We start from the raw sequence: 12544 nt of genomic DNA on the forward strand, positions 1-12544 counted from the left end.
TCGAGTTATTGGAAACTGCCACACCTGGACAGAGCCAACCTTTTTTTTGCCACAGTAAATGTGACTAATGAAATGACCATAGAACTATAGAAATTCTCTCAATGACAAGAGACAAATAAAATGAGGAAAATACTGCAAGTGACATCTCTGGTTTAATTTGGTATTTGATTTTTTGGTTTGTTTTATTAGCAATTTATAGGTATATATAACAATAGCTAGTAGGAAATTCATATGTTACCATGTTGTCCCAATATTACTCAATATATGTCAATAAATACAGTGGGATGTCTTACTTCGTTTGAGTTGCATATAGTCTCTGTATGTTGTTGTCCTTTTTGCTCAGTCTCAGCATTGAAAACGATATGTTAATGATGCAATATATTTTGGTTTACAGTGTTCTGTGTATCATTCAAATCAACCAACAAGCTAATAAAGAAATTGAAAGGAATTTAAACATTTGGTCTGATAGACTAATTATTCTGTAGGGGAATCAATTCGGACATTTTCAATAAACAACAAAACTTTACGAATCATTGCAAGAATCACATTTCTATTCCTTTTGGATCCTAATTTCCTTTGGGTGAAGAATTAATGTTTAACTGCAATGGCAAGTTAACTTAAAATTATATTCCTGATGGTTTGTTGTTTGGACTTATAACAGAACAGAACTGATGATGATCTTTAACAAGTAGAACGTCACTATTAGGGCCCACTGAAAATACAGACTGAATTCACTGTGTTTATGTTTGCCGTTGTTGTTTTTCGTTCCTCAAACAGGTGAAGCACTGAGTTAATGAGGGAGTGGCTAGGTGGGGGAGTGAAGAAGGAATGAGTGAATTAGGGATTAGAGAGAGAAGAAATAAGGAAGTGAGAGAGGGGGTGAATATTGGACTGATTGAGTGAATAGCATAGTGACAGTGACAGTTACAGAGTGAATAAGGGAGTGAGTGAAGAATGGAGTGAGAGTGGGTAAACAAGGGAGTGAGAGAGTGCATAAAGGCCAAAAAGGAATCAAAGTCCCGTTTAAGTGTTAATGCCCTCCCAGTTGATCTACAGGACCATCTGAGATTCACAATTTATAACCTCATAGAGATAACCATTCCTTTAGTATGTGTCATAATCCCAATGTTTTGATCATAGTTTGAATAAAATATTTGTCACAGTGGTTTGCATAAAGCTCTTTACTTATTCCACCCTTTCCTGTATGTGCTGTGGATCCTGATCTGCAATCACTAATTTCAAGCATCACATTAATGTAATGGATACATTTAGATATAAAGACAGAGACTGACAAAATGCAACCAAAAGCCAGTTCACAACCAATATGCCGTAATTATCCTCACATTAAACTTTTAATGGTTTACGTCGACATTTAATGAATTAAACAACAATCAACTGTGCGTGAGTATCTTGTTTACGGCCTACGTGCTCAGACGCGCGTCTTTTCTCTCTCGACATCGCTTTGAGTGGAGTGGAAAGTAGCGGTTCTAAGTCTCGCCGGGGTGGGACCTATGGGCGGGTCCTATGGGCGGGACTTTGGGGTTTTGGCAATCGAGGTACAGATTCACACGTGGAACCCAGCTTGCGCAAGAGTGAAAAGGCTCTAAACCAATGAGGAAAAAAGTAGAAGCGGGGTCAGAATAATCAGCCAATGGGAGCAATGGGAGTTTTTTTTTAACAAACCTCAAACAGTTCAGGGTATTCAGGGTAAAATTATCGTGAAACAGCTTTGATTTAGAGGATGTGCTGAGAGTACCCAATCTCGATGGAATAATTGATTTTCAGCATCCGTTTTAAAGTTCGTCACCAAAGGATGTAGGGAAAGAAACGATTGGCGGATAGTAAAATGTAAACCATAGGGTATTTTCTCTCTCAGTGCCTTCCACTTGTAGGAACTTTCTCCCACAAACAAACCTTTTTGGGTGAGTCTATTTGAATACCTTTGTCACCGCTATAAAACGAGTGCGAATTGTTTGAGCGTTGCCACGTAATGAGAACCTGAAGGCTTTGATTCTGTATCAGATAAATATGCAGGTTTTTTCTCAGTATCCGAGAAACTCCAATCAAACGACCGTATAAGGGAGCCCTGTATTATTTAATACTACAATCGCAGTGGTCCTTTTCTCTTTTTCATATCCAAGAATAACAAATCTACAGATGTTTTGATCACCAGATGTGGAGACACTCGCTGTTGTCAAGGCAAATAAATCACCTTGGTGTCAAACAAAATGATATGTTAAGTATTTACTATAAACATAAAAACTGTAATTATTCACCAACACCCACACGCACCTAAGTGTGTATTGGCCCATGGTGTGCAATTACGGATTCATGTGTGACAGATTCGTTGGGATAGTCTTTCTTTTTAAAGAAATATCTACATCTTATGTGCTTTTCAGCACCATTTTAGGTAATTCTGGGGCCAAATAGAAGGGGCCACAGTTTGTACACATACCGACTGTTGGCAAGGAAATCTGGCAGGGCTCTTGTCTTGAAGGGCCACTTTAGGTGACACGAGGAGGGGATTGCCATGGCGACCGAAGTGTGGTCCCCTAATAAGAGTGTTCCTCGAACCCGGAGCTATTTATAACACAAAAATAAACAATTGGTTTGTATATTGTATTGTGTATTATGAGTGCTTGTTAAAAACCAATCGCTTTTTCTACAAAGCATTGATCTATCAAAATCTATGTGAAATATTTGAGAGATAGGCAGGCAGAAAGACAAGACAGACAATTCCAATTGTTTGTGATTTTAGATTTACGGAAATTGAGATTTAAGCATCAGGCCTTTGTGAGACTGGTTATGATACGATGTCTTAAAATATGCATAGGGCATACTATTCCTTTTTGAATTATCTTTAGTGTTGGCTAAACCCACCTTGTTACAGATGAACTTATGTTATGTCCATCACTTTGTTCTTCTTTCTATTATTATTTTGTCTAGAATCGTTTTTTTCTGCCTACGACATATCTTTTAAATAATATCTACTTGAGTTTATATTTAGAACCTGTTCATCTTATTGGCCAACAGCTGTGGTGCTCCAGGTCAGGCCACACCCCCTGATGCCCCTGGTCTTTCTAGGCCCTCTCATTTATCGTTATGTCTGATTGCTTCTTTACTCTCACCCCTTTCTCTTCTCTTGTTTTTACCACCATGGACATTTATTATAAAACACTTTGCCCTTGCAATAATAATAATAATAATAATAATACCCTACAGACTATTAAAGTTTATACAAAAACAAGTTTCTACTAAATTATTTGATGTATGTTTTATGGTCTTTGTCAACCATTTTTTATTAAACACAATGTTCTATTTTATTGGATACACAATATTAACATTATGACCCTCAGTCATTTCTGCTGTAAAATATATACATGATAATAAATGTGTATATTTTTCTCACGTTGCAGCAGGCATATCATGCATAACCTTACTATTCCCATTGACATGTCATCTACATAAAGGACGCCAAGGTGGGCTAAGGCAACTCAGGAAGACTTTCAATCTCCCCTTCCTCGTTCAGGGTCATCCCAAGGCATCATGGGAAGCTTCAAGGGCCACGCTCTTCCTGGGAGCTTCTTCCTGATCGGCGGGCTGTGGTGGACGGGGAAGTACTCAGTCTCAGCATTAAAAACGATATGTTAATGATGCAATATATTTTGGTTTACAGTGTTCTGTGTATCATTCAAATCAACCAAAAAGCTAATAAAGAAATTGAAAGGAATTTAAACATTTGGTCTGATAGACTAATTATTCTGTAGGGGAATCAATTCGGACATTTTCAATAAACAACAAAACTTTACGAATCATTGCAAGAATCACATTTCTATTCCTTTTGGATCCTAATTTCCTTTGGGTGAAGAATTAATGTTTAACTGCAATGGCAAGTTAACTTAAAATTATATTCCTGATGGTTTGTTGTTTGGACTTATAACAGAACAGAACTGATGATGATCTTTAACATGTAGAACGTCACTAATAGGGCCCACTGAAAATACAGACTGAATTCACTGTGTTTATGTTTGCCGTTGTTGTTTTTCGTTCCTCAAACAGGTGAAGCACTGAGTTAATGAGGGAGTGGCTAGGTGGGGGAGTGAAGAAGGAATGAGTGAATTAGGGATTAGAGAGAGAAGAAATAAGGAAGTGAGAGAGGGGGTGAATATTGGACTGATTGAGTGAATAGCATAGTGACAGTGACAGTTACAGAGTGAATAAGGGAGTGAGTGAAGAATTGAGTGAGAGTGGGTAAACAAGGGAGTGAGAGAGTGCATAAAGGCCAAAAAGGAATCAAAGTCCCGTTTAAGTGTTAATGCCCTCCCAGTTGATCTACAGGACCATCTGAGATTCACAATTTATAACCTCATAGAGATAACCATTCCTTAAGTATGTGTCATAATCCCAATGTTTTGATCATAGTTTGAATAAAACATTTGTCTCAGTGGTTTGCATAAAGCTCTTTACTTATTCCACCCTTTCCTGTATGTGCTGTGGATCCTGATCTGCAATCACTAATTTCAAGCATCACATGAATGTAATGGATACATTTAGATATAAAGACAGAGACTGACAAAATGCAACCAAAAGCCAGTTCACAACCAATATGCTGTAATTATCCTCACATTAAACTTTTAATGGTTTACGTCGACATTTTATGAATTAAACAACAATCAACTGTGCGTGAGAATCTTGTTTACGGCCTACGTGCTCAGACGCGCGTCTTTTCTCTGTCGACATCCCTTTGAGTGGAGTGGAAAGTAGCGGTTCTAAGTCTCGCCGGGGTGGGACCTATGGGCGGGTCCTATGGGCGGGACTTCGGGGTTTTGGCAATCGAGGTACAGATGCACACGTGGAACCCAGCTTGCGCAAGAGTGAAAAGGCTCTAAACCAATGAGGAAAAAAGTAGAAGCGGGTCAGAATAATCAGCCAATGGGAGCAATGGGAGTTTTTTTTTAACAAACCTCAAACAGTTCAGGGTAAAATTATCGTGAAACAGCTTTGATTTAGAGGATGTGCTGAGAGTACCCAATCTCGATGGAATAATTGATTTTCAGCATCCGTTTTAAAGTTCGTCACCAAAGGATGTAGGGAAAGAAACGATTGGCGGATAGTAAAATGTAAACCATAGGGTATTTTCTCTCTCAGTGCCTTCCACTTGTAGGAACTTTCCGTTTCCACAAACAAACCTTTTTGGGTGAGTCTATTTGAATACCTTTGTCACCGCTATAAAACGCGTGCGAATTGTTTGGGCGTTGCCACGTAATGAGAACATGAAGGCTTTGATTCTGTATCAGATAAATATGCAGGTTTTTTCTCAGTATCCGAGAAACTCCAATCAAACGACCGTATAAGGGAGCCCTGTATTATTTAATACTACAATCGCAGTGATCCTTTTCTCTTTTTCATATCCAAGAATAACAAATCTACAGATGTTTTGATCACCAGATGTGGAGACACTCGCTGTTGTCAAGGCAAATAAATCACCTTGGTGTCAAACAAAATGATATGTTAAGTATTTACTATAAACATAAAAACTGTAATTACCACCAACACCCACACGCACCTAAGTGTGTATTGGCCCATGGTGTGCAATTACGGATTCATGTGTGACAGATTCGTTGGGATAGTCTTTTTTTTTAAAGAAATATCTACATCTTATGTGCTTTTCAGCACCATTTTACGTAATTCTGGGGCCAAATAGAAGGGGCCACAGTTTGTACACATACCGACTGTTGGTAAGGAAATCTGGCAGGGCTCTTGTCTTGAAGGGCCACTTTAGGTGACACGAGGAGGGGATTGCCATGGCGACCGAAGTGTGGTCCCCTAATAAGAGTGTTCCTCGAACCCGGAGCTATTTATAACACAAAAATAAACAATTGGTTTGTATATTGTATTGTGTATTATGGGTGCTTGTTAAAAACCAATCGCTTTTTCTACAAAGCATTGATCTATCAAAATCTATGTGAAATATTTGAGAGATAGGCAGGCAGAAAGACAAGACAGACAATTCCAATTGTTTGTGATTTTAGATTCACGGAACTTGAGATTTAAGCATCAGGCCTTTGTGAGACTGGTTATGATACGATGTCTTAAAATATGCATAGGGCATACTATTCCTTTTTGAATTATCTTTAGTGTTGGCTAAACCCACCTTGTTACAGATGAACTTATGTTATGTCCATCACTTTGTTCTTCTTTCTATTATTATTTTGTCTAGAATCGTTTTTTTCTGCCTACGACATATCTTTTAAATAATATCTACTTGAGTTTATATTTAGAACCTGTTCATCTTATTGGCCAACAGCTGTGGTGCTCCAGGTCAGGCCACACCCCCTGATGCCCCTGGTCTTTCTAGGCCCTCTCATTTATCGTTATGTCTGATTGCTTCTTTACTCTCACCCCTTTCTCTTCTCTTGTTTTTACCACCATGGACATTTATTATAAAACACTTTGCCCTTGCAATAATAATAATAATAATAATACCCTACAGACTATTAAAGTTCATACAAAAACAAGTTTCTACTAAATTATTTGATGTATGTTTTATGGTCTTTGTCAACCATTTTTTATTAAACACAATGTTCTATTTTATTGGATACACAATATTAACATTATGACCCTCAGTCATTTCTGCTGTAAAATATATACATGATAATAAATGTGTATATTTTTCTCACGTTGCAGCAGGCATATCATGCATAACCTTACTATTCCCATTGACATGTCATCTACATAAAGGACGCCAAGGTGGGCTAAGGCAACTCAGGAAGACTTTCAATCTCCCCTTCCTCGTTCAGGGTCATCCCAAGGCATCATGGGAAGCTTCAAGGGCCACGCTCTTCCTGGGAGCTTCTTCCTGATCGGCGGGCTGTGGTGGACGGGGAAGTACTCCTTCTGGTACGCCACCCGCCGTAACAAGTGCCTTGGCTCCACCCGCCTGGCCAGCAGAGCGTCCCAGCGCCGCCTGGAGGTCATCGAGAGCTCCCTCATGCTCCTCTTCTCTGTGGTCGGTAGGTGGACTGGTCTGCACCCAAGGTTAACCAGCTGGTCGATATGCTGTTATGAGCTGTAGCGGTACAGCTGTGTGTCATGGGAGATGGCTGGTTTATTAGCTGTATATATTCAATTTATTTTGGTAGATAAAAAAAGAGAAAAGATTTGATAATTTGGTTCAAAGGTGCGCATAAACAAAGACTCAAGTTTTTTACCCATGAGGAAACTACTACTAGTAACCATTTAAAGGTCCTTGCACATATATTAAAGGTGACATATTATACCACCAGTTGTGAGTGTGATTAGCCATTACAAGCCTTTATTACAAGCCTTTTGGAAAATCTGCCTCTTCTGACATCACAAGTGGGCGTGTCCACCTAGATGTGTGCTGGATAGATGAGTGTATCAGCCTACCCAGTGGACTTTAGCAAACATTGCTCATCTATCCGTCATACATCTAGACGGAAACGCCCACTTGTGATATCAGAAGAGGCAGATTTTAAAAACGCACTCACACTCACACCTGGTGCTATAATATGTTACCTTTAAGAGTTATGTAGAAGCTTGATTTATCATGTGATGCCATTGACCAATGATGACGCAGAACGACTGAAGACAGAGCGTTGCCCTCCTCAGGGATGTTGGCGGAGCAGTTTGCGGCGGGTGGCCCGCACCTCCGACTGTACGACACGTCGGAAAACCAGTGGAAGGACCTGATGAACTGGCAGCACGCCACCATGTACCTGTTCTTCTCGCTGGCCGGCGCCGTCTCGCTGGTCGTTCATGTCACGGAAGCCGCGCCCCTCACCCTGGACCGGCTGGCGTTGGCTCTCGCCTTCTTCATCGAAGGTACGGGTCCCCATGCTGCAGTCGGTCACATGTTCTACTACTGTCCATATCAGGTAGTTGTACAGGGGCAATGGGGGAGGTTGGTGTAATGGACGGACAGGTTTCCTGCAATGAAAAACTCCCTCCCGATGCCTTAAAGGTGACATATTATACCACCAGGTGTGAGTGTTATTAGCCGTTACAAGCCTTTTTGAAAATCTGCCTCTTCTGACATCACAAGTGGGCGTGTCCACCTAGATATATGACGGATAGATGAGCAACGTTTGCTACAGTCCACTGGGTAGGCTGGTAGACTGATCCAGCATACATCTAGGTGGACACGCCCACTTGTGATGTCAGAAGAGGCTGATTTTCTAAACGGCTTGTAATGCTAATCACGCTTACACCTGGTGGTATAATATGTCAAGAGCGAGAGAACCGAACGGCTGTGCTGGTCATTTGGCTTTAAGAATCGAACACTCGTCTTCTAATCCTGGGGGTCGCCGATTCGAGCCCGCTGCTGTTTAGGGGCGTGGCGTCAAGTATTTTGCCTTCAATCAGCCTTGTTAGGCTGAGTGGCCTAACCTTTTACTTTGTAGTAATGGATCTGCTCTTCAAAACCGTGTGCCCAGGCTTCCTGTTCCTGTACCACCTGCATGGCAGGGACATGCTGGACGTCCACGTGCACCAGATGCTGCTGTACAGCGTGTTCGGCCAGGCGCTGGTGGTCTTCCTGGAGGTCTTCCACCGGGGGAACATCACCCTGGAGCTGCTCAGGTCGGCTCTCTGTCTCCTCCAGGGCTCCTGGTTCTGGCAGGTAAACCAGGCCTCTGTGTGGCAATGACCTCCTCAAGTGATGTACCATGAATTGATAGACAGGAAAGATGAAGCGGGCTTTTCATTGCCCCGAAGTGTATTTTTTTGGTCCTACAGCAATGGCCTCTGTGGGCTACACCTGTGCCATAGACCCCCGCCTTAGCTACGTCAACTATTCAACACAGAAGTATAATCAGGCCTTTAAAGAGAGAATGAGGCTGTATTTATGTATGTATTTATTTATTTATGTGTGTCTCTCCTCTTGGATCACAGATTGGCTACGTGCTGTACCCACCCAGGGGTGCTCAGTGGGTCCTGACAGACCATAATAACATGATGTTCGTAACAATGTGCTTCTGCTGGCACCTGGCGGCCAGCATGCTCACTGTGAGTGCGCTCTACTGCGCCATCACCTGGTGAGAAGTTGCAATGCATTGTAATACACCAAATCCATAACTCAAACTTCAATGGCATAGACCTACAAGGAAGCCTTCCTTTCAATTCAGATCCTAACTCTGAACTTGACCACTCCACAACAAAATCTTAACTAATACCACAGACCTATCCATCCCTTACTTGTTATTTATTGTAGTTTGTTGTGGCTTTTAGAGTTTTTTTGTAGTTTAATATAATGTATTGCATTTTTGTATTCTTTGGGTAATATTATTTTGTCTCAGGTTTTTTCTGTGTTTGCGTTTTGTTTACATGGCAGTGTGGTGCGCTCCAGGTTGAAGAGGACTCCTCCGGTGGAGATGGGACTCCTCAAGCACAGAGACGGAGAGCTGGAGTCGGACGAGGAGGCCATGTGAAGCCCCTTACCTCCAGGGACCCTCCTCTTGACATCATTGCCATAGGCACCAAAGCCCCAGCACAGGACGTAGAGTGGATAAAGAACGGGGAAGAAATGTTGGTGCTCTGCATCGCTTTCCTGAAATATATCTCGACCTATGCCTTATATTCAATAATATTTATTTAACTGTTGCCTCGCGCCAATTGTATATCATATATTTCCTTGTATGATCATTGTTTGGTTTTTAAAAGACAATACTCGTGGCCTTCATTTGTGAATCTGCTCGTTTTCCACTGTCCTCTTGCGCATGCCTGTTAAGCATGTTCTGGCTCAAAGTATTTTACATTGTTTACTTCCTTTATATATTAACATTTAACATGCATTTATTTGTATCCACACATTTGACATGAACTTGAAACCAGTGTTATGAATAATGTCGAAATGAGTAGGCCTATTTCCATTCTGTTCTTATTTTCGACTTTGCATCTAGATGTTTGATAAACAAATGGTCCTATTAGAAGACAAGGAGCAGCTCTGCAGATCCATTTGCGTGTTCATTTGATTGTGATACGGTCAAGAGAGTCTAATCCTGTTGCTATTGTAATTTTGCGTCACAATACATTTTTTTCAAATAAAGTTTTTAATCATCTCCTTTATTATGTCCACATTTCTCCAAATTATAACTAATATGGCGATGATATTATACAGCCTCGGCATTGAAATTAATGTTTTTTAATCAGGGCAAACAGGTGTCACTTTCAGCTGCGTAACTACCTGTGCAGGTAGGCTGCCCTACATCACAAGCAGACCAAGTGACGCGGTTTTGCTGCCCGGCCCACAGATTGACGAGAATAACCCCGTGGAACAGGAAAGAAAACAATAATACGCAGAGAAGTGAGAGCTGTGTGTGAATTGATCTTACATCATGGATAAATTAAAGTCGGTGTTGAGTGGCGAGGAAGGGCGCACTCAAGACAGAACTATTTTACAGGTAATCGCGACTTTTTCTTTCACCGAGTTGCCCCTGAAGCGACAAACTTAATTGGAAATCTATGTTAACATACCGGTATATTTATGATCTGAACTCGGTGTTTAGGCTGCCAACGAAGCGTCCACACTCGGCTGGGGCACACGCGTGAAGGGGTTCGTCGGCTGCTTCGTGATCGGCTGTGTGTGCACATTATTGGTAGGCTACGATTGAGTGTGAATATTACCTCCTGATATGTTTGGTCTTAAACCTAGCTTTGTGAATGCCATGCAACAGGCCTGGCGCTACCAGTTAGACTGGCTTAATGGAATGCTGCAAATGTGGCGTCCTATCCTTCTTGGCCATAAGTCAAAAATAAACTATACAATAGTTTCCAATAAGACTGCAATATAATAAAACATGCAATCCAATCTACAATACCAGGATACAATCTGTTCTTATACATATTGATATTTCCCAAAAGGTTCAAAATACATAAACATACATAAATTCCAGAATTTCCTGTCTGGGATTATTAAAGCAGGCTACATCATGTAGGCCTAATCGTTAACCGAGAACTGTTTATTTTGCAGGGTGTGTGTGTGCTTTTCATCCCGAAGATTGGAATAACTCTTTTTATTGTGTTTTATTCATTTGGAAACGTGTGTTCGCTGTGCAGGTAAGACCACGAAAACCAGGATCATAACCTATTTCCAAGTGTATAAATATTTTCCCAATACATTATCTAACCACGATATCAATAGCTGTTGTTATTGTGTTGTGCTTTCACAGCACTATGTTTTTAATGGGACCCGTGAAGCAACTGAAAAGAATGTGCGACAAGACGCGAGCTCTGGCCACCACCATCATGCTGGTAAGTCAAGTGTCTCCATAGCATCATCAGTTTCACAGCACCTTGGCAGCAAATGGTGGGAAATGTAGTCTGTTTTTGCATTGCATGTTATACCAAACTGAAATTTGACACATTTTCTGAAATTATTTCCCACCCCATACATACTGAGTTCTCTAATGGTTAAGTGGCTCCATTCATGGTCCTGATAAATATACAGATTAATAATACATTTATTAATGTATATTTTAATGATAAACATATTGCTTCAGACATGTCTGGTGTTGACCCTCTGTGCTGCCTTCTGGGTAAGTCTGAATATTAAGACTATTTTTAAGTTAAACTCAATTAAGCATTGATTGAATCTGAAGTAAATGTTGTTTTCTATGGCAGGCCTAAAATTTTACATTTTTCTTACAGTGGAAGAATTTCGGTCTCGCACTGCTATTTTGCATTTTGCAACTTTTGGCGTTTGCCTGGTAAGCCGACTTATGAGATAATAGACTATGAGTAGCATTGTCTTTTAATGTAAAACAATTTTGAAATTGTTGCATTGAAATCTTATTGCTTAATTTTCCCTCCAATTCTTAGGTATGGATTGTCTTACATCCCTTTCATCAGGTTTGTGATCTTTTCAAAACTTATATTTGACATTGTACGCTGTCCTAATTACCCTCCATACTTTTATAGTTACAACAGCAATATTTTACAAATATGAAGAACATTTATTCGAAGATCAAAGACGTATAATCTGCCACAATTCTGACCTTTGACCCCCAGGGATGCTATGCTGAAGCTGCTGTCCATATGTATCAAATGAAACCACTGGGGAGAAGTCTTTTAATGTCAATTATGGGATGTTCACGTGATTCAGCTCACTCTGTTAGTGAGCCTTTTCACTCACGTTTTTGTCAGTGATGTAATTTATGTCCATATATACTTTTAACGTTTAAGGATTGCACTTGCTGCACTGGAGGGTTAAGATTACTCTCACATTAGTTTTAGTAGCAAGCCTGGTACTGTGGCTATGAATAAATATGGTTCTACTTGTGTCAACGTAATGTAAACATCATTACAATGAAAGGCAGGGATGACTGGGGCTTTCTTTCTTATTTCCATATTATATATATAGTATGTTTTTACATTTTTGTATTAAATCATATTTGTTAAATGCATCTTCCCCTACAATTCCTATTTGCATTTATTTATTTCTGTGTGCCTATATGTCTGGAAAACTGAATAAAACTTTTCATATTTTATCAAATTAATTTCATAAATCAAACTGGGACGGGATTGT

The 12544-nt window shown here is 40.2% G+C and overlaps 2 protein-coding genes across 2 annotated transcripts; both read left to right on the plus strand.

The window, feature by feature from the left end:
- Positions 1–5001: 5001 nt before the first annotated feature.
- tmem45a (transmembrane protein 45a) lies at positions 5002–9980 on the plus strand. Its single transcript, XM_079739467.1, has 6 exons — positions 5002–5197; positions 6801–7013; positions 7633–7845; positions 8457–8641; positions 8914–9056; positions 9353–9980. Exons 2-6 carry the CDS (start codon positions 6818–6820, stop codon positions 9447–9449), a joined length of 834 nt encoding a protein of 277 aa, XP_079595593.1. The 5' UTR covers positions 5002–5197; positions 6801–6817; the 3' UTR covers positions 9450–9980.
- Positions 9981–10264: 284 nt separating this feature from the next.
- On the plus strand, positions 10265–12504 carry sft2d2a (SFT2 domain containing 2a). Its single transcript, XM_079740209.1, has 8 exons — positions 10265–10421; positions 10527–10616; positions 10991–11076; positions 11190–11271; positions 11520–11555; positions 11668–11726; positions 11839–11868; positions 12028–12504. Exons 1-8 carry the CDS (start codon positions 10356–10358, stop codon positions 12065–12067), a joined length of 489 nt encoding a protein of 162 aa, XP_079596335.1. The 5' UTR covers positions 10265–10355; the 3' UTR covers positions 12068–12504.
- Positions 12505–12544: the final 40 nt, after the last annotated feature.

This window comes from Pollachius pollachius (assembly GCF_949987615.1).
Source record: "Pollachius pollachius genome assembly, chromosome: 7".
Lineage (NCBI taxonomy): Eukaryota > Metazoa > Chordata > Actinopteri > Gadiformes > Gadidae > Pollachius > Pollachius pollachius.